Raw genomic sequence first — 27,401 nt, 5'->3', positions numbered from 1 at the left:
AACAAAGCAGAAATTCAAACTAATGATATTTCAGTTACTGAATCTAATAAGCATCATTCATTTTCCCCAGTCACTCAAGTAGTGAGTCTAAACATTGTCACCATTCTTAAGCCAATCGTATTTCCTTCCTCCATCACTGTCTGATTCTAAATAGATCACTGTATTTTTTTCCCTTTTCTTTTCTTTCTTTCTTTCTTTTTTTTTTTTTAATTTAGGAGACATCAACTAACTGTAGCAGGAATCATTTTTTTCCATACTCCTGAAGTTTCCTCCATATAAAGGGAGCTCAACTGATGAAACCTCAGACCTCTCCACCTCTTTCTTCACTCTGCTCCTGAGAGAGGAACTGGTTTATTTGATTGGTAAATTTGGGGGGAATAACTATGTAGGCTCTATTCAATTCTACCTTCTGCCTCTTGGTCTCAAGCTGCCAGCAGAAAGCCCGAGTTTTCCTGTGTTTGTCTCTAATGAAAGCTGTTCTAGGCAGAAACCTATAGGAACCTTGCAATGTTGTCTACCTGAGTGGGCAGCCGTGCCTAATTCTGGAATTGAATATTAGCAACCCCACTTGGCTAAGAGATCTAAAACCATGCCCTCAACTTAACTGCATCAGGAATGAAGGTTATAGTCTTGGACTTTATATTTACTATTTTATTTATTTTTCAACTTGTTTACAACTTGGGAGCTGAAAGGGGCTACTATTCTCCTCACAGACTCCAATACTAACAAAGAAGAGTTGCAAACAACTCTTTGCCACCATCCTCCAGCTCCTTCCCTCCACCAAAAATCCCCTATACACTTATTTATAGCACAACTTTATATACGTCTTCCTCATACTTTAAGAGGAAAAGCGTTCCTTTTCTGTATAAGGCATGCTGCCCGGTTTTCTGTTCTTCTTGCTCCCTAGCTACGGACTCCCATTTCAGATGTAAACATGCCCAGTTAACCTCTCCCATTAAAAACAAACAAATAAAACCTATTCCTTGACTCTAGCTTCCCCTCTAGCTTCTTTTCTTTGTTGATGCGGTGCATTCCACAAAAAATGGTTCTTGCCAAGATCTCCAGTTGTCAGACACCAAGTTGCCAGATCCATTTGACCCACTTTTCCTGTCTTTAGTTACTGGATTTATCTGGTTTGTGACAGTGTTGGTCACTGCCTTTGTCTTAAAAATCTCTTTCCCTAGCTTCTGTGACATTGCTCTCTCCTGGGTCTCCTGGTTCACTGTCCAGGAAGGAGACTGTAAAAGTTGGTGTTGCTCAGACTTGACTTAGCGCTTCCCTTTCTGAATAATCTAACTCCTCCCTCCCAGCCCAGACTTTAAATCTTTCAGCCGACTCCGAACCCTCCTACAGGAGTGGTGATCTTTCTTTTAAACAAATATGATCATGTTATTTTCCCTCTCAAAATCAACCAATTGCTATCCAGGAACAAATCTGATTACTCAGGTGGCTTCACCAACTAAATATACTTTTTAAAAAAATATTGTTCCCCAGATGACCTACCAAATGGCTAGAAACTTATTAATACTCTCTCCATAGAAATAAACCCTCTGTGCTAGGAACTATGCTACATTCTGGGAATACAATTATCATATGGTTTCACTTGCTTGTGGGGCATAAGGAATAACATGGAGGACACTGGGAGAAGGAGAGGAGAAGGGAGTTGTGGGAAATCAGACAGGGAGACGAACCATGAGAGACTGTGGACTCTGAGAAACAAAGCAAGGGTTTTGGAGGGGAGGGAAGTGGGGGTTGTGTGAGCCTGGTGGTGGGTATTAAAGAGGGCATGTATTGCATAGAGCACTGGGTGTGATGCATTCACAATGAATCTTGGAACACTGAAAAAATAAAATTAAGTTAAAAAAATAGACACAGTTCTTGCCTTCTACAATCATGTAGTCTTGGGGGTGGAATAACCAGGTAAAGTGATTATACTGGAAGTATGAAATTTGGAGGTATGAATTGTGGGATCATGCATACGATTGTTCTTTAAAGCCATGAGATTCAATGGGATCAACTATGAAGAAAGTGTAAGTACCAAAGAGGGCCTAGGACTGAGAACTGAGCCAGTCATTATACCAGAGTAAGGATGGACAGAGTTCTGGGCCAAAAATCACTTGAGGCCTATTTTTATATAGCTTCTAGCTAAGAATATTATTTACATTTTAAAAGAGTATTATTTTTTTGTATAAAAACAAACAAACAAAAAACAAAAAAGAAAATGAGAGCGTGGTTATATGTGGCCACAGAACCTAAAATATTTACTACAATATATACTACATAGAGGATGTGTAGAGGTGAAAACATGACCAATGAAGTGGGAGGAGGACCAGGTGAGTGGGGTACTGGAGAGCCAGGATGAAAGCTCTGAGTGTTTATATAAGGAGGAAAACTTTAATCAGCAGGGAGAGGAAGAGGCAACCACAGTTTCAGCTATGTTGAGTTCATTGGTGAACTGGATAACGGTCTCAGTGGAGGGGCATGCAATCCCATTTGGAGTGGTTGAGTACAATAGACACCAGGGGGCTGGAGGGTGGGAATGACGATGGTCAATGATTCTTGAGGTGTTTTGCTGTGAAGCTGAGCAGAGTAGAGTAATGGGGCAGAGATTACAGGAGATGTAGGCAAGCTCTTTCCTTTTTTAAAGGACAGGGAATAAGTTACAGAATGTTAACATTTTGGTAGTAATGGATCAATAGAGAATAAGAATTGGATAACACAGAAGAGAGAGGGAATACTTTGGGGAGTATTGAGCCGAGAAAGGATTGGATTCAGAGCATAGGTGGGGAGATTGGACTTTGACAGGAAAAGGGACACTTCATTAACTATATGAGGAAGGGAGGTACAAGGGTAAATACAGATGTAGGTGGACTGGTAGAACTGGGGAGGAAAGATTAGGGAAGTTTCCTCTCTTTGCTTTTATATTTCAGTGCAGCATGAAGCAAATTCACCAAACAGACTGACAAAAGAGGAGGTAGGCTGTTCATTATGTTGACTTCTCTGGTATGGCCGTGATGCTGGGGATACTTGGGTTTACTAAGATATGGGAATAGAATTCTCATGTGAGTACAGTAGGGGGGCAGAGGTGGGTATACAAGTTAAGGGTGTTTGAAAATAATGATTATATAATAGTCCCTCTTATCTATGGGGGAGACATTATAAAACCTTTAATGGGTACCTGAAACTGTGGATGGTACCAAACTATATATACTAGGGTTTTCCTATGCATGCAAACCTATGATAAAGTTTAATTTATGAATTAGGCTCAGTAAGAGCTTAACCACAATAACTAATAATGAAATAGAACAGTTATAATAATATACTGTAATAAAAGTTATGAGAATGAGGTCTCTTTCAAAATATCTTCTTTTAATTAACGTATAATGTATTATTTGCTTCAGGGGTACTGGTCGGTGTATCATTAGTCTTACACAATTCACAGCACTCACCGTAGCACATACCCTCCCCAATGTCCATAACCCAGCCATCCTATCCCTATCCTCCACCTGCCAGTGGCCTTCAGTTTGTTTCCTGAGATTAAGAATCTCTTATGGTTTGTTTCCCTCCTCAATCCCATCTTGTTTCATTTTTTCCCCTCCCTTCTCTCCATGACCTCCTCGCTTCTCGAATTCCTCATATCAGAGAAATCATATGATAATTGTCTTTCTCTGATTGACTTATTTCGCTTAGCATAATACCCTCGAGTTCCAACCATTTCATTGCAAATGGCAAGATTTTGTGGGTTTTTTTTATGGCTGAATAGTAAATGTGTGTATATTTATATTTATGTTTATATTTATATTTATATTTCCCTGATGCCCAGTGATGTCGAGCACGTTTTGGTGTCTGTTGGCCACTGTATGTCTCCTTTGGAGAAATGTCTGTTCATGTCTTCTGCTCATTTCTTGATTGGTTTATTTGTTCTTTGGGTGTTAAGTTTGATAAGTTCTTTATAGATTTTGGATACTAGCCCTTTATCTGATATGTCATTTGCAAATATCTTCTCCCATTCTGTTGGCTGTCTTTTGGTTTTGTTGACTGTTTCCTTTGCTGTGCAAAAGCTTTTGATCTTGATGAAGTCCCAACAGTTCATTTTTGCCCTTGCTTCCCTTGCTTTTGGTGATGTTTCTAGGAAGAACTTGCTGTGGCTGAGGTCTAAGAGGATGCTGCCTGTGTTCTCCTCAAGGATTTTGATGGATTCCTGTGTCACATTGAGGTGATTCATCCATTTTGTGTGTGGTATAAGAAAATGGTCCAGTTTCATTCTTCTGCATGTGGCTGTCCAATTTTCCTAACACCATTTGTTGAAAAGGCTGTCTTTTTTCCATTGGACATCCTTTCCTGCTTTGTTGAAGATTAGTTGACCATAGAGTTGAGGGTCCATTTCTAGGCTCTCTATTCTGTCCTAACAGTTTTGGAGTGGAGTCTTTGGGTTTTCCACATAAAGTATCATATCATCTGCAAAGAGTGAGAGTTTGACTTCTTTGCTGATTCAGATGTCTTTTATTTCTTTTTGTTGCCTGATTGCTGAGGCTAGGACTTCTAGTACTATGTTGAATAGCAGTGGTGATAGTGGACAGCCCTGCCGTGTTCCTGACCTTAGGGGAAAAGCTCTCAGTTTTTCCCCATTCAGAATGATATTCACTATGGGTTTTTCTCAGATGCCTTTTATGATATTGAGGTATGTCCCCTCTATCCCTACACTGTGAAGAGTTTTGATCAAGAAAGGATGCTGTAGTTTGTCAAATGCTTTTTCAGCATCTATTGAGAGTATCATATGGTTCTTGTTCTTTGTTTTGTTAATGTATTGCATTACATTGATTGGCTTGCAGATGTTGAACCAAACTTGCAGCTCAGGAGTAAATCCCACTTGGTCCTGGTGAATAATCCTTTTAATGTACTGTAGGATCCTATTGGCTAGTATTTTCGTGAGAATTTTTACATCCATGTTCATCAAGGATATTGGACTGTAATTCTCCTTTTTGATGGGGTGCTTGTCTGGTTTTGGAATCAAGGTAATGCTGGCCTCATAAAATGAGTTTGGAAGCTTTCCTTCCATTTCCATTTTTTTTGGAACAGTTTCAGGAGAATAGGTATTTATTCTTCTTTAAATGTTTGGTAGAATTACCCTGGGAAATCATCTGACCCTGTACTCTTATTTGTTGGGATTTTTGATGACTGCTTCAATCTCCTTACTGGTTATGGATCTGTTCAGAATTTCTATTTCTTCCTGGTTCAGTTTTGGTAGTTTATATGCACCCATTTCTTCCAGATTGTCAAATTTGCTGGCGTATATTTGCTTATAATATGTTCTTATAATTGTTTGTACTTCTTTGGTGTTGGTTGTGATCTCCCCTCTTTCATTCATGATTTTATTAATTTGGATCCTTTCTCTTTTCTTTTTGATTAGTCTGGCCAGGAGTTTATCAATCTTATTAATTCTGTCAAAGAATCAGCTCCAAGTTTTGTTGATTTGTTCTATTGTTTTTTTGATTTCTGTTTCACTGGTTTCTGCTCTGATATTTATTATTTCTCTTCTCCTGCTGGGTTTAGGCTTTATTTGTTGTTATTTCTCCAGTTCCTTTAGGTTTAGGGTTAGGTTGTGTACTTGAGACCTTTCTTGTTTCCTGAAAAAGGCTTGCATTGCTATGTACTTTCCTCTCAGGACCACCTTTGCTGTGTCCCAAAGATTTTGAACAATTGTATTTTCATTTTCATTTGTTTCCATGAATTTTTAAATTTCTCCTTTAACTTCCTGGTTGGCCCATTCATTCTTTAATAGGATGCTCTTTAGCAGCCATGTATTTGAGTTCTTTCCAACTTTCCTCTTGTGGCTGAGTTCTAGTTTCAAAGCACCATGGTCTGAAAATATGCAAAGAATGATTCCAGTCTTTTGGTACTGGTTGAGACCTGATTTGTGACCCAGGATGTGATCTATTCATGTGCACTAGAGAAGAATGTGTACTCTGTTGCTTTGGGATGGAATGTTCCCAATATATCTGTGATGTTCATCTGGTCCAGCATGTGATTTAAAGTCTTTATTTCCTTGTTGATCTTTTGTTTAGATGATCTGTCCATTTCAGTGAAGGGGGGTGTTGAAGTCCCTTACTATTATGGTATTATTTTCAATGTGTTTTTTTGATTTTGTGTTTAATTGGTTTGTATAATTGGCTGTTCCCATGTTAGGAACATAGATATTTAAAACTGTTAGATCTTCTTGTTGGACAGACCCTTTGAGTCTGATATACTGTCCTTTCTCATCTCTTATTATAGTTTTTGGCTTAAAATCTCACTTACCTCATATAAGGATTGTCACTCCAGCTTTCTTTTGATGTTCATTAGTATGGTAAATTGTTTTCCACTCCCTCACTTTAAATCTGGAGGTGTCTTTGGGTCTGAAATTAGTTTCTTGCAGACAGCATATCAATGGGTCTTGTTTTTTCTATCCATTCTGATACCCTGTGTCTTTAAATTGGGGGGCATTTAGTCCATTTACATTCAGGGTAACTATTGAGAAATATGAATTTAGTGCCGTTGTGTTGCCTGTAAGGTGAGTGTTCCTGTATATTGTCTCTGTTCCTTTCTGGTCTGTTACTTTGGGGCTCTCTCTTTGCTTAGAAGACTCTTTCAATATTTCCTGCAGGGTTGATTTGATATTTACAAATTCTTTTAATTTTTATTTTTCCTGGAAGCTTTTTAAATCTCTCCTTCTATTTTTAATGACAGCCTAGCTGGATATAGTATTCTTGGCTGCATATTTTTCTCATTTAGTGCTCTGAATATATCATTCCAGTCTTTTCTGGCCTTCCAGGTCTCGGTGGATAAGTCTGCTGCCAATCTAATATTTCTACCATTGTATCTTAAAGACCTCTTGTCCCGAGCTGCTTTCAGGATTTTCTCTTTCTCACTAAGACTTGTAAGTTTTACTATTAGATAGATGATGGGGTATTGAAGGGTTTTGGGAGAGTTTTCTGTGCCTCCTGGATTTTGATGCTTGTTCCCTTTGCCAAATTAGGGAAATTCTCTGCTATAATTTGCTCCAATATACCTTCTGCCCCTCTCTCTCTTTCTTCTTCTTCTGGGATCCCATTTATTCTAATACTGTTTCATATTATGGTATCACTTATCTCTCAAATTCTCCCCTCGTGGTCCAATAGCTGTTTATCTCTCTTTTCTCAGCTTCTTTATTCTCATTTGGTCTTCTATATCACTAATTCTCTCTTCTGCCTCATTTATCCTAGCAGTAAGAGCCTCCATTTTTTATTGCACTTCATTAATACCCTTTTTAAATTTCAACTTGGTTAGATTTTAGTTCTTTTATTTCTCCAGAAAGGGATTTTATTTCTCCAGCAAGCAATTCTCTAGTATCTTCCATGCTTTTTTTGAGCCCAGCTAGCACCTTGATAATTGGCATTCTGAACTTTAGTTCAAACATCTTACTAATGTCCATAATGATTAGGTTCCTAGCCATCAGTACTGCCTCTTTTTCTTTTCTTTTCTTTTTTTTTTTTTGAGGTGAGTTTTTTTTTTTTTTTTTGCTTTGCCATTTTATGTAGATAAGAATAGATTAATGAGAGAACAAAATAATAAAAGGGTAGCAATGACCCCAGAAAAATATACACAAACCAAATTGGAAGAGACCCAAAACCAGGGGAAGAAGAAAGAAGAAAGAAAAAAAGAATTATACATATACTAGATATATTAGACTGATGAATAGAATAGAATAGAACCACACACTTGATTTTGGGTGTATTTTGGTCTGTTAGAAGAAACTGTCTCCCAAAATTTTAAAGAAATAAAAACCATATATATATATATATATATATATATATATATATACACACACACACACACACACACACACCAAATGAGGGTAAACACGATGAAGAGATGGAATATGACTGCAAAGATGAAAATTTAAAAAAAGTTTAAAAAAGGAATTGATAAGACAAGAAGTTGGTTGAAGAAAGAAAAACAAAAGAAAAAAAAAAGAGGAAAGAACGTGATCAGGCTGGAGACTAGAACAAAGCCATGTGTTAGATTTAGGGCATATTTTGATCTGTTAGAAGAAACTGTATCCCAAAATTTTAAAGAAGGAGAAACCTATATGTATATAAAAAATAAGGTTAAATACAATGAAGGGATAGAATATGATTATAACAATGAAAATTAAAAAAGATTTTTTTAAAAAGGGATTGTTAAAATAGTTAAAAGAAAGGTTAAAATAGGAAAGAGGAAAAATTAAAAAAATAGAATAAGAAAAAAAATTTTCAAGTTAAAAAAAATTAACTTGAAAGACTAAAGAATTGTGGGGAAAACACCATGAATTCTATGTGTTGCATTCCCCTAGCTCTGGAGTTCTGCAGTTCTCACTGATTGGTCAATTCGTTCTTGGCTCGATGTTCTTGCTAATATTTTGGGGGAGGGGCCTGTTGCAGTAATTCCCAATTGTCTTTGCCCAAGGTGGAATTGCACTGCCCTTACCAGCAGCCAGGCTAAGTAATCTTCTCAGTTTTGCTTTTGGTAGCTTTTGTTCCTTGAACACTTTCTGTACAGCTTTGGAGGATGGGAGGATGGTGGTCCCCCAATCTCTGGCCCTGTAGGAGCTGAGGCTCAGGGGCCCTCCTCCTCAGTATGCCCTCAGAGAAAAGCAGCCCGTCACTCTTGTCTCCCTGGTCTCTGGCCATGCTCTGTGTTCATCCAGCCTGTGACCAAGAGTCTCCATCTCTGGTGCAGAGAAATAGAAACAGTGCCCAGCCCCGTTCGGAGTCTCCAAACCCAGCAGATTACTGCAGCATGCTCCTGTGCCACTCCTCCCAGAGGAGGAAGGAAGGGGTCTCTCTGGATCTGCAGCTTATGGGGTCCCTGCTCGAAGAGGAGTAACCCAACTGTGCCTCAGTCACAGTTTAAGGTAACCCTGAGCTGAGAGCCCGCTCTTCGGCTCCATCTCTGCAGCCGGTTTCCCCACTCTGATACTTGGGAGCTCTGCCACACTTAGGGAACCCTCAGGATCTCATGGGTTCTGAGACCATACTGTCCCTGTGAGGGCTCCAGCCCTGTGTAGCCTCTGGAGTGATGTCCCTCAGTGGAGCGGACTTTCTAAAAGTTCTGATTTTGTGCTCCACTTCTCTACTGCTTGCCAGGAGCTGGACCCTCCCCCCGTGGTCTATCTTCTAGTGTATTGCCTCAGATTCACTTCTCCACACATCCTACCTTCCAGAAAGTGGTCGCTTTTCTGTTCCTAGAATTGCTGCTCTTCTTCTCTTCTCTCTCCTGTTGAGTGTGTAGGTGTTCAGAATGATTTGATAACTAGCTGAACTCCTGGGACCCAAGGATATTTAGGTCTCCTCCTCTTCTACCATCTTCTTCCTCCCCCTGCCCCACTCAAAATATCTTATTAACCATACTCACCCCTCTTGTGATGATGCAAGATGATCAAATGCCTGTGTGAGGAGATGAAGTGAGGTGACTGATGTAGGTCTTATTCTGTAGCATTAGACTACAAGTGGCCTTGTGAGGATATGTGAGAAGCAGGATCATCTGCTCCTAGACAGAGGTTGACTGTGGGTAACTGAAACCATGGAAAGCAAAACCATGGATAAGAGGGACTACTGTACTGATCATTTTAGTTACTTAAGGAGGGAGAAGAGGATATGAGAGGAGCAGGGTAATGAGCTGGAGGAGGTCTCCATGTGGTCAGAGAATTGCTGAAGTGGGTATTCCAGAGTAAGTGAGATAAGAGAGGGTGGGGCTTAACACTGGGATTTGGAAGGAGGTACTGATATTGATGACAAGACCTCGGTATGGCCATAGCAGGGATAACAGGGTGGGCTGGAGGAAAATCTTGTTGGACAGAAGTTATAGGAGCCAGAAGTCAGAAAGCTAGTGGGATCATCCATCTGGATTTTGATGTCTCCAAGATAGTGATGGGATTAGGGATGGAAAGGAAGACAGAGAGCTTGCTGCTGAAATTGTCAAAGAAGGGGATGGTGATCAGATGACTTTAAAATTATATCCTTTCAAAGGTAATACAAATGAGTTAAGAGTAATTTGGGGACTGTCTGGTTCACTGGAAATTTTCTACTTTAAAAATATGTCTCTTATTGATTTGAATGCTAGCTTTATTACATACACAACTTACAAGTAAAGAGTGAGTAGGATGGCTCTAAGTTGCACTTTCTGCCAGGAGATCTATGCTGTCCAATTTAGTAGCCATTAGCCACACGTGATGTTATGGAGCCCTTGAAATATGGTTAATTCAACTGAGGAATTCAACTTTAATTTATTTCATTTTAAGTCATTAAATTTAAATCTAAATTTAAGTAGCCATATGTGAGTTGTGCCACCATACCACAAAGGAAGCTGAAAAGCTCAGTCATCCAGTCTTGCTTCTGTAGTGCCGGTTAACGTGACAGATTTGAATTGGATTCCATTATTGTTCTGTGACACTGAGCCGCTGTTCCAATCTGCTATAAATACAAACCTACAAGTCACATGCATCCCTACCTTTATTGTCTCATCAAGTTCTGAAAGGGTCAGACGAGGTATTGTCAGAGACTCCAAAGACGTGTTCAGAGAAGCGTTCACCCCTTCCATTTGTTCCCTCACTCTCTCGTGTTGTTTCTATGGGAACGAAGAGTAAGCAAGAGTGGAAGAGAAGGTCACTTAGGAGAATGCATCAGGGAGCGCGGTCAAGGTCACCTCTTGTCTTTGTGCTCAGATAAATCTGGGTTCCTCTCCCAGCCCCACCACTTAATTGCTGTGTGACTTTGGGGAATTCTACCCATGCCACATGCAGTTTTCTCATTTATACTGTGGAGATAACCAAAATGAGCACTTTGGGAGCTTTGAAGCACTTAGTTATGATTTTTTACTTATAACACCATCATCTCAAAGAGACTGACCACTTCAGAGAGAGGTGTTGACTTTTTCTCCATAAAGGTAAAGTGGGACACTGGACACAGGATTTCACAGAGGCTCTATTTTTGAGTAAATGGAAAATAAAGTAAGTCAAAAAACCATTTATCACGTGGTGACTTTGGGCCAGGCACAAATATATCATTTGGGTAGGAATAAAGCCTATACAAAAAAATCTTAATGCTCTTTAAAAAATGCAAATGGCCCTACTATTAAGTCATGAAATTATGATCTCCCATTCTAGCACTTGGAGCTCTTTATGTTAGATGCTCAGACTTTTTGAGGAGGGAAGTGGCCCAGGGGATTTTTTGATGAATGGTTTAATTTCTACCTTCACTGTTAGGTTCTAGAAGCAGGCACGTTGTGATTCTGAAGAAATATTAGAAAACTTCAAATGAGTTTGGAGTTTGAAAGCAGCCAGAATGATACTTCAAGAGGGAAAAGTGAGACTCATTTTACAGTCTGGGTAAAAAACGAGTTGAAGTTACTTTAGAAACGGTCATTTGAATGGGAGTTGAAATACATGACTTATGGTATAATCTAAGATATCACGGGAGTAATTACAGAAGCCCAGATATAGAGGGACATACTTTAAAACTTCTGAAGTTCATCTTAGTGTCTTTCGTGCTGCCTGTGGTCTTTTCTAATTTAGTGGGAAGGAAGACGGAAGCCATCTTCTCCAAACGCATTGCTAGAGGGGAAGATATAAGTCCAGGGACAGGAAAGAATCCCATTCGAACATCTTCTTAATGCAAGAACATTACAAAATCAATTTCCCTTCAAAATCCATCAGGCTTAATACAGTGTGACTATCTCAGGTTAATTATTCTTGTCTCTTCAAGGAGAGGTGGTTACACAGTGCTACACAAAAGCAGTATTTTAAAGCATGGGTATTGAACTATATGTAAGGAAAAGAGGTGAAAAAATGTTGGTATTATTTAGCTCCATCAGAGCAGTTTTCCTTTTACAGAATCTGAGATATGACCCCTGCTGGAAGGCTCTTGTATCTGGTCGCCTTAAGGGAATATAGCTAAAACCCAAAAGTTAGAGCCAAATGTCAAAGCCCTGTGCTAACAGCCCTGAGTGAGAAGTTCATTTGCAGGAGCTGGGAAGTGATATGCTTCAAGCTCAGGGGCTTATCCTTTATCATATGCCGGACTCATCACAGGTAACATTAGATAGAAATGAATAAAATTAGCTTTGAAACAAATATACTCCCACAGAACGAAGGTCAATATGAACACAATAATTATGAAAATGACACACAATTAACACTATCAGGCTTGTTCAGTTTCCATCTCACAGTTCCAAAGAATAATAAATTTCCCGAGCCTTACAAAAAATGAGAGAATCAGTTCTGGGAAGGCAGAGCTTTGCTTTAACAGACTCTCTAAAGAGTCCTTTCCAAAACACAGAATCTTTCATTCATCTGACAAAGATTTTTATCCTTCTATTACCCTTTGAAGTGAGAGCGGATGGTGAAATAAATCATGTAATTATTAGTTGTGTGGCTACCATCTGCACATATCAAAATGATTAAACTGTGTGGTTATTTTTGGTTTTGTAAAAAGACTGGAAATTTGCTGTTATTCTTTTGCTGTAGGTCTAACAGTGAAGTGTGAAATACAACACTCAGGCGGGGTAGGGAAGGCAGGTCTGTTAAGGGATGATCGCGTTACCGAAACGGGAACGGCACAAGGCGCATTACGGGGTTGCTGAGGAGAGCACCTGTTAACCTGGGCCTGGGGAGGGCGCAGGGGAGGGGAGGCCTCCCAGAGGAGGTGATGCCTGGAGCTATCCCTGCGAAGGAGAAAGGAAAAGGAAGTCTGTGTTCCAGGCCCATGGGTTACTGGAAGCATGATCTTGCCTGAACTGAACATGGGAGGCAGGGACTTGGCAACAGGCAAGGCCAAGGAGGCTGGCGAAGGGAGGATCAGAGAGTGTCTCTCATGGCATGTGCAGGGGCATAAGCTGTCCTACCAGACAGGGTCTCGAATGTTCTTAACTGGGAGCCGCAGTAAAAAATGCGATTTATGTTGCAAGGCTAAAGCAGAGATGCGAAGAAACCATACCTTCTTATACATGATGTGCTTTGATACTTTCTATTCTATTCTTTCTTTTCTTTTTAGAAAATGCTGGTTATTCAACTAAACTTCAATTAAAAAAAAAAACAAAAAGGCTGGTTATTACCCTCCCAGACTTATTTTATGATCACTCAGTGGTTCACAAGCTGCAGAGTCACAGGCACCGCTATAGGGTCAGAAGGAAAAGACGAAGGGTTTTACCAGAGTGACTGGTGCAGTCAGAACTGTGATGGGCGCAGCTGCTCAGGCTGGGTGGGGCGGGCAAGTGGCAAGGGAGCAGGAATGCAGGGTAGAAAAAGGGGGGCTATTTTGGTGGCTCTCTTGGCCATTGCTATTCTTAAAAAATGCTGGCTGAGGGACTGCTCCTATTAGAAAATGGTGGTGCTAAGGGTAATTCACTTTTGTTTAGGAAAATGTCCAGTGACTGACTGAGAGATGGTGATGACTGATAATCAGGGTGGAGAGTCTCACTTAAGTTGGTTTTGGCAGACAATAAAAGCAAACATAACTGAACTAATGAACTTGCTCATAGTTGCTTCCTAGTTTTTGACATTTCACTATTTCACTCTGATCTTTATAAGTACGTCCAAGATGCACGTGTCTTCCTCTCAGAAGATTGCTCCTCTGCATGGTGGCGGTTGTGGGTTCATGCATTGCTTGGAACAGACATGACCACCACCAGATCTAAGCCCCCTAAGGTGGGCATGCATGGATCCTGCCCCCATCAGTATGCCCGCCTTTGCAAGCTGTGGCTATGTCTGGGAATTTCTCTCATCTCTTTGTATTTTCATGACCTTTGGCTTGAATTAGACTCCCTATCCCTGCGGCTGCCAACCAGTCCGGCTGTGAGATTTGCTTATCATACCTTTCCAAAAATTACACATACCCTTCTAAAACATGGTTCTCGGTTGCTTTGGTGTTCTAGTGCTCTCGGTAAACATAGGAATAGCACATTGCTAATTCACTCGCATCCTATCCATACGCACAGACACAAGCCCCAAGAACAACTGCATTCTTATCCATGCAGAAGCTCAACAATTATGCTTTCAACTCAATTTTAGGTGCACATAGTGACATTAGCAAATTATGGTGGCAAAAATGCATAAATATTTTAAATATATGGATACTTGAATATGTCAGCATTTTAAGAAATTGTATGCCAACCATCCCTTCTTGTTACAACTTTGTGTTGTATACGTCTGAAATGCATTTACAGGGAACGTGTCCACTGTACCTCGTGATCCCGCTGCTTGGCTGCTGTGCCTCTGTTCATGTCTTCGGCATCCCTGACGTGGTCAAGAGCCTGGTCCAGGGATTCCTGGAGGTCTGACAACTTAGCACTGTAGTCGTCCAGTTGCTCCAGGACGACAGGGAACAGGGAGCGAGTGTCGTTGTATAGCCGCTGCCAACTCTCAGCCTGGTTTAACACTGGGAAGACGTGGACACAGAACCTCAGCCTGGGCTTCTCCTGCCTTCTCTCCCTCCATGCAGCAGTTAGCAAAACCACACATTTGTCAGGCCATGCCTTCCCTAGCAATAGAGACTGAAGCAGTTGTTGATAAAAATAGTCCCGCGTTTTGTATTTGGAGAAAGAAATACTAGGTTGTAGAGTTTGAGAGTCCCAGGATGATGTCAGCCCCTCCCCCCCAAAAAGTCTGATTAGGTTTTCCAACAAGATTATGTTTTTTGAGAAAACCATGTCATTATGCTGTGTTTATTATTACCCAGATTAGTCATAATTTTATCAAACAAAGGGGTTTGAATATACTATAGTTTTACTATTAAAAAATAGGAGTGCCTGGGTGGCTCAGTGGATTAAAGCCTCAGCCTTCAGCTCAGGTCATGATCCCAGGGTCCTTGGATCGAGCCCCACATCGGGCTCCTTGCTCAGCAGGGAACCTGTTTCCTTCTCTTTCTCTCTCTCCCTGCCTCTCTGCCTGCTTGTGATCTCTGTCAAATAAATAAATAAAATCTTAAAAAAATATAACCAAAGTTATCTTATCTGCTACTGACATTTTCTCTATTCTCTTCAGGCAATTGTCTGTAGGTAGCTTCTTCAGGTCAAACCTAAGCCTTTGTTTAGGGTGGTTGGAAGAGTCAAGGACAACAATACATTCTTAAATTCTGTGTATGTCTTAATCCTCTGATAAAAGTAACATGCATTGATTACATGTCTTAATTCTCTTTTTCCTCCAGGGAGTATCTGTCTGACTTTTCAAGGTTTTGTATTTTTCCTTCATTAGTGTGAGCAGAAGACACACGCTCATGACTGAGTAAAGAAAGTGGTTAAAAATGCATTGACCAGGCGGGAGGTGGCTCTGTGGGAGATGTGATTGGTTTCGCTTCCCCAGGGCAGACTCGTTCTATTCTAAAACAGGCAAAAAGTGTGGAAGCATTTATCTGACATCAGAGCTCTCTCCTTCCCGAGCACTGGCTTCATCCTGACCCAGAAATGGGGTCCGAGACTCTTCTTGAACTCTTACTGTTTCTAAGACTTTATACATTTGTTATGATAACATGCCTTTAGGTGAAGAATGTTCCTCTTCTAGAATAGTCACAATAATTTTTTAGCAGAAGTTGATAATAATGATCCTTGGGAAATAAGGTAGTACAGGTGTTCTTAACCCTTTTTGTACCATGGGACCATATGCAATCTAGTGAAGCCTTCAGGCCCCTTCTTATCATGTACTTTAAAATATGTAAAGGGGCGCCTGGGTGGCTCAGTCGTTAAGCGGCTGCCTTCAGCTCAGGTCATCATCCCAGGGTCCTGGAATCGAGCCCCACTTTGGGCTCCCTTCTCCATGGGAAGCCTGTTTCTCCCTCTCCCACTCCCCCTGCTTGTGTTCCCTCTGTCTCTCCCTCTGTCAAATAAATAAGTAAAATCTTAAAAAAAAAAAGTAAGGGGTGCCTGGGTGGCTCAGTGGGTTAAGCCTCTGCCTTCGGCTCGGGTCATGATCTCAGGGTCCTGGGATCGAGTCCCGCATCAGGCTCTCTGCTCAGCAGGGAGCCTGCTTCCCTCTCTCTTTCTCTCTCTCTGCCTGCCTCTCCATCTACTTGTGATTTCTCTCTGTCAAATAAATAAATAAAATCTTTAAAAAAAAAAGTAAAATAAAATACATAGACTTAAAGCGAAGACCAAGATATCAAAAAACAAATTGGTGATATAACAACACATGTGCTTATTTATTAAGTCGGAAAAAACAAGATCTAGAGGTGGGACTAATAACTACACAATTTTGAATTACTGATGAACTGAATGTTGTGAGATCAGACTACAGCTAAAATCCAATACCCAGATCCATGGCTTCTCTTGTTGATTGTGTGGATTAAAATGGATACAAATTCTTTGCAACTCTTCCTATCAAGAGGAGAGTTAATCTGGGCGGGTCTGGGCCAGTAGGATAGATAAGACACAATTGAGTTCCATTCTTGTCTTCCTGGAAAGCTGCTGCCCTGTGAATGAGCCTGGGTGAGACTCCTTGAGGGTAAGACTCCAGGGAGTCTTATAATCCTGCATAAGGCCCCAGACATCCGAGGGAGCCCAGCCCCTCCCACATGGAGCAGAGATAAGCTGTCCAGGTGGAGTGGAGCCCAAATTGCCAGTGAAATCATGAACAAATAAATGTTAATTTTAAATGAATATGTTTGGGGTGCCTGGGTGGCTCAGTCTTTAAGTGTCTGCCTTCAGCTCAGGTCATACTCCGAGGGTCCTGGGACAGAGTCCCATATTGGGCTCCCTGCTTAGTGGGAGTCTGCTTCTCCCTCTGCTGCTCCCCCTGTTTGTTTGCACTCTCTCTCTCTGTCAGATACATAAAATCTTTAAAAAAATGAATATATTTGAGGTGAGTTGCTAGACAGTCATTGAAAACTGATAGAGTGGCCAAGTCATAGGTTTGCTGATACTACTGTGGTTTCTTGCCTACATTCATCATTGAAGGAAATGTTAAATTTGCACTGGAGGTTAAAAGTCATTAAAAGTCCTTTCGGGGACCTCAGAACAGGAATGTTGCTGGGCTTGTAGCTTTACTGCCTTTGCCATAGATTTCTTTTAGTGGAGTTCTGAAAAGTGGTTCCCTTTAGGTTTTCTTCTCTTGTTTTATACGTTTTCACCAACTATGAAGTCCCTATTTCTTCTCCTCAGGAGTTTAAGGTCTACAGATTTTATGTGGAATCTCAGTTCTTTTTCAAAAGGTCAAGGTTGGGCCTGGATCTAAAAATCTTGACCGTACAGGCTGTTCTGATTCCCCGAGGCCACGTATAAGTTCTAAATAGCTGCATCTAGGGGCACCTGGGTGGCTCAGTCAGTTAAGTGTCTGTGTTCGGCTCAGGTCATGATCCCAGGGTTCTGGGATCTAGTCCTGTGTTGGGCTCCCTGCGCAGCGGGGAGTCTGCTTCTCCTTCTCCCTTTGCCCCTCCCCCAATTCATGTGGGCCTGCGTATTCATGTCCGCCCTCAAATAAATAAATAAAATCTTTTTTTTTTTTTTAAAGATTTTATTTATTTATTTGACAGGGAGAGAGATCACAAGTAGGCAGAGAGGCAGGCAGAGAGAAGGGAAGGAGGCTCCCTGCTGAGCAGAGAGCCCGATGCGGGACTTGATTCCAGGACCCTGGGATCATGACCTGAGCCGAAGGCAGCGGCCCAACCCACTGAGCCACCCAGGCGCCCCATAAATAAAATCTTTATAAAAAAATAACTGCAAATATTGGAGATTGCTTGCTTTGACCAAATGTTCCCCTGTAGTTCAGCATCCTCTCTTGGACCCACAAAGGAAATGGACACATGCTGCGCCTTAAGAGTCAAAAACACCTACGTTCCTGGGCTTCATCTGCTTCTTCATCCACCAGCTCCCTTTGCGTGAGGAATGGTTGACGGCGTCTGATCTCCTCAAGCATCTTCTGAGCCAACACCAGCTTCTCAGAGATTTCTTCAGAGGTAAGTTCCTGCTCCTTCCCATAATAGAGCATCTTGTTGTTGATCTCTGAAAGGAAGGGCACAGTGAGAGAAGAAAGCAGGGTGGGGTGTCTGGGCATCTTATGGGGGATGCCACTGAGAATACGGACAGTAAGGGCAAAGAGCAGGGCTGATCCTGAAATGGAAAGAGGGTTTCGTTCAAGGACAGTGCACTAAGGTTCATCTGTAAATACTGCTGTCAGCATTGGAATTCATCATATATTCCAAGGAGAAGTAAAACATGAGGAAACAACTCTGCTTCCCATCTGGTGTCTTCAGAATGGGAATGGGATTAATATAAGGCCTGTCCTGACTTCAGTTGTGTCTGGTTTCCATAGTAATTCCTGAACATTAACATTGAAGGCACACAAATCTGGGGTCTTTGATCAACATTTTATTATTATTATTATTATTATTATTTTTTATGATCAACATTTTATATAAAATATATAACTTGGAAAAAGTCCTCTGAGGCATCTCCTGTCCTTCTTAGGATGTGTTAGAGATAATAATTATATTTTAGTCAAGGTTCTGACCAAAGCTCTAAACCAAAATGAGAGTATATTGATAGTTGTAATAGTTGTAATAATTGTAATAGTTGTAATAGTTGTAATAATCTTTCAGATTATTCTATAGACCAGATATAAAAATAGAGGTTTGTTATATTGTGATGTGAGTTTTTATTCATTTATATATGTATATTATATAAAAATATAAATTATATATGTTATATATATAAATATATATTATATATATATAGTGTATACACACACGCATACTTTGCAGTTGTTACTTGCCTTCTGTAGTATGGCTCTTAAGACTGGGCCATTTTGATTCTGGGTCATTTTCACTCCCCTTCTGGAGAATTTTAGAACCAAAGGGACTACTGATGGTCAGAGGGATTAAATGCATTGTCTAAATACCAGCAGAGCTGAGTCATTCTCTGACTTTATCTGCCTACTAAATATGATCAGATGAAAGTTATGTAATTGCCACCTTGTCCTCTGACAGCTCTGGGAGGAAGTATTTTATCTTCCTGGCATAAATGAAATTGTGTGTCTGTGGTTTACTATGATCTATGCGGTTGGCCAGACGAGATGGGTAAACAATCACTGGTGTCACATCAATCATACCAGATAAGGGCTTGTATTTTATGTGGATAATGGCTTGAAGGTCACCAGGAGTTATTTTACAGATGGTTGGGAAAAAGGAATGACACACTGTTGGTCCTGCGAAGCATCCCTGACTTCTGAAGGAAAGGAGATAAACTGGGAAGGAGGTTTTTGACACTGTAAATATTACTGAGAAAGTGACAGGGAAACCACGATAGGCTAGAAACAAAACTATGAAGGGATTAAACATTCACTTTTCAAGTGAAATCTGTAATCTTAGCTCTGGAAATAAATGAAACATAGATTTCCTGCAGCCCTTCTTAGATATATCACTCCCATCACTGACTTCTTTGGCATTTTGATCCAAATATTACATTTTCAATTCTGGCCTGTTTTAGTTTAGCCATGTCCGGTGTAGATTAGAAAAAGGAAATGCAGACAATAACATATTTGCCTTAGTCTTGGAGACTATTCATGCATTATTTTTAAAAGGTAAACTGATTGAAATTATTGTTTTCCATTTACATTTCTTTTGTATTTCTTTCATCTTTCCTATGCTGAAGGGGGTCAAATAGAGGGCTTAGATCCCTCCCCAGTGAAACACGGTAGAATAAAAAGTTTACAACAGCAAAGGTGAATTACTTTCTCTGAATGGTTTACTAGGACCCTGGCTTTATTTGCTGCCTAGAGGGGCATTTATTTCTTAATTAGATGAGGTCAGCTCATCTAGGTTCAATCTTACTTTTTGAAAAAAAATCAATAATAACTCTAATGAAAAAAAAAATTATTGGTAGATGCAAAAGCATGAAACAGTGAAGATGGGATTGGGGGGTGATTAAAATGCATGCTGTTTATTTTTATCATGTATTATAGCCACCAAAGGAAATACAGCAAATGTCTAATTTTGGTTCCATTCATTCTTCTGCCTGAAATATGTTTCCTATACCTCAGGATAAAGATGTGACTTTCTCACTGTGGGCTCATTTTCTGCCATTGTGCCCTGAGATGCACTTGATGTTATCACCCAGCTCTTAATATATAGGATAAAAGCTATGGAAACATACAAATACTGTATCTTTGCAGACTGTGAGTCAAAGAAATTCTCTTTATTTTAGAACAAGTGAAAGTGCCTGTTTTCTGTTGGTAAATTGGAGGCTGGCTTTCAGTGGGCTATTAAGATAGTCTTCAAATACAGCCACCACTTATCAGAAGTTAGAGCACAAATAAGTACTCCTCTAAGAAGGAAGAAGGTAAAATCTGCCACAATGCTTTAGGGCAAAGAAATCAACACGCGGCCTCCAGGCTTTTCTTCTGGCTTGGGGACTGGAGCGTGTTGTTTGTCTGGTCTTCGGGAAATGGCATTGTAGAGTGAGCTTAGGACAGTCTGGATTAGTGGACAGTTTCCTGCCACTCTAAAGGTGGGGTTTTTGGTGCAAATAGTCCAGAAAAACATGACCCCTACTCAACTCTTGCATTTTAGAGACACCATAGCATTCCATTTCCTTGCTGGAAGGATATTCTGGCATTCCACTTCCTTGAAATGCCTGGAAAGGGAATGATTCCATACATTTATTCTTGACAACCAACAGAGAGTAAGTAGAGATGAGTGCTCAGAAATCCCAGATGGCCAAACTGGAAGACCTTATATATAAACTATCATAAATGCATATGTCTATTACCTTATATGTAACACTGTAACAGTAGTTCCCAGCACATAGGGAACGCTAACAGTAGCCATATTTTTGTTGTTAAAGCACAAATGATTCCTGACATTAGGCAGCATGAGAATAGAATATATTTACCTTGAATCTTATCCCTCATATCATGAGCTTGCTCCACAAGGTATGTTGCGTGGTTAATGGTATCCATGCTTTCCTTCTGAGCCAGCTTGCCCCTTCTTGAGACTCGACTTTCCTGCAAATAATTCATATAAACAGCAGGTTAAATTTATGAGGAGGGAATGTTCTACCTGTGCATGCGATGGTGGGTGGGCATAATGTATTCTGTAAACATAAATTTCCTTGGCATGTGGAAGTTATATAACATGTAAAATGGCCCCAGAAATCACACGTGAAGGCTGATGGGATGACCGGCTTTAGAATTGCAGGATGCTATAAAATCAGCTGTGTTCCTCTGCCATCAGTCACAGTTCAGTCCAAACCAACCGCCTTTCATATGCAATTTACCCTTGGAATTTTTACTGTAGCTCACAGTTCCAGACTAGGAAATGACCCAGGTCTGCTGACCAGCCTGACTTTGTGCTGGCAGAAGAGCTTAGAATTTCACAGGGGCAATTGTTGAGAAAGCAGGCAGACCTTGAAATGCTCTCTGCACCCAGTGGCTCCTGGGTGGTCCAGCGCTGACACTGAATGACTACAGAGATTTAAAGGATTATGCTGACTGGGCTCAATGCTGTGCTCCAAATTCCCATCAACACTGATGGCACTCGGGGACAAATAACCACTCAGGCAGATTTGGCTTGGAGTGAATGAGACTCTTCTCTGAGAAGTGGGCTCCGCTCTCTTCACTGGGGAGTTTCTGATTCTGAGCTCCCACATAGTATTTGTCAAGATGAAATCCCGACTCAAATGCAGCTTCTGGAAGCACGGGTGGGTGTGTATGTGGATGTGCAAATTTCTGCGTGTGTAAGGACAGAAGCTCATCTAAGAAATGGCTCCAGGCCAGGACACCGGCCTGTATGCATGGCGTTGGGGACGTGTCCTGTGTACTTCCTTTCAGCATTAGAAAGGTTGGCTCATGGGCTATATATAAGTGGAGAAGGAGTTCTTTTGTCTGAACTTGGTAGATGTCTGTTCGCCTCATCTGGTGCTTTTCGGCTTGGTTCTCTACCAAAGTGCTGCGGCATCTGAGCGGACTGCAGGGTGGCCTGCCCCCCAGCGTGCTTGTAGACCCGCTGCACAGTTTCACCGGGAGAGGGGAGTAGCTATGTCCTCCCGTGTTCCAGCCAGAGGATTATGCCATGACTTTACCTGGAAAAGCTCTTAGGCTTCCCAGGCATAAGCCACAGAAGGGGCCCTTAGTCAAGGAAGACAAAGCAGAAATGGTATCAGAGCAAACACATGCCCCAGAAGATTTTTATCAAGCCAGTTCCAGACGCTTTCCATATAAAGTTCGCTGGGCAGCAGTAATGTGACCATCAGACACTTCCCGAAAGAGTGGGTTCTCTGAACTAACGGAGTTCCTTCCTCCAATGCTCGTCTTCCTCTTGCCTTGTTCTCATGCTTTCCAGAGATACAAGGTCTGTGCTCATTTTAAAATCATATGATGCAGAAACTAAGATGAATCTTATTCTGACGTCACCCCTCCCTGCTTCTAAAAATTATGGACACAAATATTCAAAAATCTAGAAATTTTCAACAAGTTGATTTTTGATCTGTTTAAATTATATTTGCAAAGCACTTTGCAAATATAATTTATGTATATATGTTGTGCTTTGCAAATATAATTTAAATATTTATATTATATATTATATTATATATATTTATATATATTACATATTTATATATTTAACTTTGGTTTTATCCTTCAAGAAAAAGGCCTTTTGTGATTACTGTAGTCGTTTAACTTATTTCTTTAAGGAAATTTGAATTGAAGCAATGAAGGGCTGGGGAGGCTGGACGGCGTCTAAGAACACTTCTTTCCGACAAACACCAGAGGGCGCTGAGACATACACTATATATTTGACCAAGGACTCAGAGGTAAAGAGGACTGCCTATCACTTTAAATTGCAAACTTACTGGCCTTCATAGATAGTGATGCCTTATTTGAAAGTTTTATTTTTTTCTGTAGCTTTGCTTATGGAAGAAAAATAACAGTATAGCCCCCTGGTCAAGCAGAGGCACCTTACTTTATGAAGAGCTGAAATTAAAAAATTAACTGACAGCTATAAACTGATGAATGCTACAGCAATGTCTCCTTGTACATGTTTGACATAAAAGTGACAAGAACTTTTTGGTAATACAATGCATGGAGGGGAGTGTATCTAGATTGCTGATTAAACAACAACAACATCAACAGCAACAACAACAAAACAACCAGGGCGCCTGGGTGGCTCAATCGTTAAGTGTCTGTCTTCGGCTCAGGTCATGATCCCAGGGTCCTGGAATCGAACCCTGCATCGGGTTCTCTGTTCAGCAGGGAGCCTGCTTCTCCCACTCTCACTTCCCCTACTTGTGTTGCCTCTCTTGCTGTGTCTCTCTCTGTCAAATAAGTAAAATCTTTAAAAAATTAAAAAAATCAACCAGATTAAGTGAGGATGATAATCAGCATGTAGGATGATCACATATGTTTTTGCTTATGCTATGACACTTTTCAGAGTGAAAGGGGAAACTTCTAGGAATCATTCTGGGAGACAAGCATAAGGCACAGGACGAAATAGTAGTGAGAATACTGGTGTGCCATTTCAGAATGTGTATAGGGATACCTACTCTGGGTTTCCCTACCTCCTGAACACAGATGGTTTCTAACAACTTTTCTAGACTGGATCTCTCCTCTGAGCTACAGACTCAAATCTTTCTCTAACTACCCTCTGGTTAGTTAGTAGAAACATCCAGATTATTCTATTCTGTAATTTTATTTTTTAATATTTATTTGTTTATTTATTTATTTAAATGTAATCTCTACCTCCAATGTGGTGCTTGAACTCATGACGTTGAGCTCAAGAATTGCATGCTCTACCGACGAAGCCAGCCAGGGGCCCCCATTCCGTAATCTTAGAATAGTCATTTCTCCAAGCCAGAGCTTTCTCCTTGTTACTCCTCATGTCCATTGGTCACCCATTTGTTCTTACTGTGCCTGCCATTCTTGTCTCTCTTCCTGTTCCATATGATCATAATCTTGACTGATACCTGATCACTGTAAATTCTTCTCAAATGAAGGCAAGGTAGCCAGCAACCATGCTTGTCTAGATTCCAGAGGCAGTTTTCCAGACTAGTGCTATCTGTATCTTCAGAGTTCTTCCCTCGCTAATCCATCATTCCCTACCGAAGAGGAATGTTTTTGAAATTTCAAATCTGATCAGTTCACGGTTCTATGTAAATACTTCAGTGTTCTCCAAAGTCCACAGGATGAAGTCCACATGTTCCTGGGTGTGGTGGTCATGGTTCCTCATGATCTGGCCTCTGAGAGCTTCTTCAGCTGTATCTCCTGCTCCTTGCCTTGCAGCTAATCTTTTTTTTTTTTTTTTTAAGATTTTATTATTGATTTGACAGAGAGAGAGAGATCACAAGTAGGCTGAGAGGCAGGCAGAGAGAGAGGGGGAAGCAGACTTCCCCCTGAGCGGAGAGCACAATGTGGGGCTCGATCCCAGAACCCTGGGTCCTGCTGAGTAGAGAACCCGATGCGGGGCTCTATCCCAGGACTCTGGGATCATGACCTGAGCCAAAGGCAGAGGCTTAACCCACTGAGCCACCCAGGCGTCCCGCAGCTAATCTTTACTAGGCTATAGCTAAAGCTTTTCTAGTTCTAAGAACACACTGTGAATATCTATCTCTTTGCTCTTATGGAATTTTCACTTGCTTGGAAGTACTTGATAAACTCCTGGTCATGTTTAAATACGTAGGTCAACACTCAGCTTCTCTGAGAATCATTCCCTCCTGTACCCCTAGTGAGCAAGTTCATTATTTTTTCCTTAGAGTATGCTCTTTAGCCCATACCATGCCTCTCTTATTGAATGCTAGGTGGTCATTCTTTTGTTTTATGTATCTCTTTTCCCTGCCAGATTGTGAGCTGCTTGAGAAAAGGGTTTATGCTCTATTACTATGTTTGTTTCAGTATCCCTAGCAGCTAGCACGATCACTTAGTCACCAGGTATTAAGTCATGCTTTGGGGATTGAAACATATTCTTATTTTTTGTCTTACATTTTTGTCAGGATCAGAGATGAGGCTCAGGTGCTTTTGATGTACACAGCAGACCTACTTTCCTTCCAGTTCTAAACATCTCTTGGATGCATTGATGAGCAGGGAGTTTTTGTTGTGGCTAAAGGGGTGGGGTGGAGGTGGAGGAGGCAGAGGAGTGGAGGTGATGGGGTGGCACCTCCTGAGCCAGCCCTTGGAGACTGGGCTCTGGGACTTGGGGCTCTGCATTTTAACATCAAGCAAGGTCCAGTTGGCAAGAGACAGCAGTGCTGAGATTGAGAGAGGGCCAGCGCCTCCACTTTTGCTTACAGCCTAGTACCACTCTGACTTTGAGCGTGGTGGCTTGGGAACGTGGGAAAATGGAATCTTGACATTGGTTTGGCGCTTTCTTACAGACATGATCAGCAGTGGTGGAAGTGATGTCCTTTCGAGCAGGGGCTTTTTGTGAATACAAATGCACGGACACCCTTTAGGAGGTTCCCAGAAGTAAGAGGGTAGGAAGGGGCTGTAGAATTTTCCAAAAGGGGGCTAGAGGACTTAGTTACGAAGGTTGGGACAAAACCAGTCACTTTAGATTAATATGAATTGTGAGATTTGGGTCTCATGAGATTTATGTGACAATTTGCACGAAGGCATTTTCAAGTTTCAAGAGGAAACATTACTGTCTTTTGAAAAAAAAATATCACTGTGGGAACCTGCAGTGAAATCCTGCAGTCTGTTTAAAGGCAAATATTAGTCACTTATGTGGTAGAAGACTTCGTAAGGCAACTCTGTTCTTAAATCTTTCTGAGAATCAATCACAGACTTTTCTAGACTAAAGGATTGAAGGATGCTTTGAGAAATCATTAAGACCAGCTCTGGGCATTTGTTTCAAAATGTTTTAGCAGGTTCTTACACCATCTGGACTGTTGTTAGAAAGACCTTATTTTCAATAAGAGTCAGTGGAAACAGCTGAAAGTTTCAAGTGCTTTATTATCAACCTCCTGCTTTGGTGGTCTGCTCTTGGAGCCCAGGAGCCTTTTCTGTTGTGATGTCACTTTTAAGCTCATGCTATTTTCTCCCTGTGAACGTCTGCATTTAAGTTACACCAGAAGTGGAAAAACTGTACAATAAAAGGATCGGTAACTCTGTGTCTGAGCGGTAAAAGGAACTAACCTTGGTGAAAATATTTTCTCAAGAATTGAGACACTTTGGGCAAATTCCAACCATGATACCGAAATGAAAAAACAATGAGTTTTCCACAGAGATTTCTTTCCTGGTATTTCCTTTGAAACTTAAGAGATCTCACCACTTTCTACATATGCTTATGGTTGGATTAAAATGCACCACTGCGTAGGAACAAAGGACACAATTTTCATACACATTTCGAAGTTGAATCTTCCAAAGATCCAATTAGAATAATCCATGTTTTTAGAACATAATCTTTTAAAAGTTTAAGATGTACAAGTTCAAAAGAGATTATCAGAGTTATTTTAACCATTATTTTTGCAGAAAATAAGAACTGTTTTTGAAAAGAACTTCAGTGTTTTATAATATCAAACACCAGTGTCTGAAAGTAGAAATTCCAGAGTACTTTGGGCAGTACTGGTAGAGCATAATTAGGGGGAAAAATGTGTCAAACATTTTAATATGTAAAATATGGCACCTTGTGGCTTAGTTATATTTTTCTTTATTACTACAGATGATGGATATTTTTCCATTAGGCTCCCGGGGAGTGTATTTAATAGTCTTTCATGTTCACTCTGCTCCTGTTTTAGTGTTTTTCTTGTTAATTTGTGAGAGCTTTTACAAGCCATATTTCCCTCAATATTTTTCTTGGTCTAGGTGACTTTTTCATTTATTTAGTTGTTTTACTGGGTATTTAAAATTTTATTTTATCAAATCTATTACCTCTTTATCTTATCAAATCTATTACTATCTTATCAAATCTATTACCTCTTTTTATTATAACTTTTTATGCTATATTTAAGCACACTGTTATTTCCTTTCAAGGTTTAACAATTATTTAGTTCTGCTTTCTTATGGATTTGAGATTTAATCTCAAGTCTTAATCTGTCTGGAATTTATTTCAGTATATGGTATAAAGTTAAACTTGAAAGTGATTTTTTATTTTTTTCCCTGTCAACCTGCAAAACTGTTTTCTCAGCATGGTTCTTCTTTCCTTTTATTACTTAAGGCATCCTTTAGCAAATATTTAAATTTTATCTTCTGTATAATAAAGTTTATTTCTGGGCTCTCTACAGCTCTTAGCTATAAAATGTTATGGCAAACAGCTGATCAACTATCCTAATTGAAATATATATCAACCATATTAAGCAGCAGCAGATACAATGAAAGTTCCCTATAAACACAGTTTTCCAAGGAAAGCAATCAAAACGGGAAGAGACTGTAAAGACCAAGTACATTAACTTTTTCCACAGATCTTGCCTTGATTTATTTTAAGACATGTGGGTCACTG

The 27,401-nt window shown here is 40.4% G+C and overlaps 1 protein-coding gene across 2 annotated transcripts in view; it reads right to left on the bottom strand.

Annotated features, from left to right (window-relative positions):
* The window catches only part of LAMA4 (laminin subunit alpha 4), a 145,654-nt gene that overhangs the window by 51,329 nt on the left and 66,924 nt on the right, over window positions 1-27,401 (bottom strand). For both annotated transcript variants that reach the window (XM_082731914.1, XM_082731915.1), the window contains exons 9-12: window positions 20,869-20,980; window positions 17,815-17,982; window positions 14,236-14,429; window positions 10,507-10,623 (exon numbers count right to left, since the gene is read on the bottom strand). In XM_082731914.1, coding sequence (XP_082588040.1) covers window positions 10,507-10,623; window positions 14,236-14,429; window positions 17,815-17,982; window positions 20,869-20,980 — 591 coding nt within the window. The remainder of the gene's footprint in view (window positions 1-10,506; window positions 10,624-14,235; window positions 14,430-17,814; window positions 17,983-20,868; window positions 20,981-27,401) is intronic.

The sequence above is a fragment of the Mustela nivalis genome (genome assembly GCF_964662115.1).
Source record: "Mustela nivalis genome assembly, chromosome: 5".
Classification (NCBI taxonomy): domain Eukaryota; kingdom Metazoa; phylum Chordata; class Mammalia; order Carnivora; family Mustelidae; genus Mustela; species Mustela nivalis.
The sequence above is the reverse complement of the archived record's forward strand: the minus strand, read 5'-3'. Positions and strand labels throughout refer to the sequence as shown.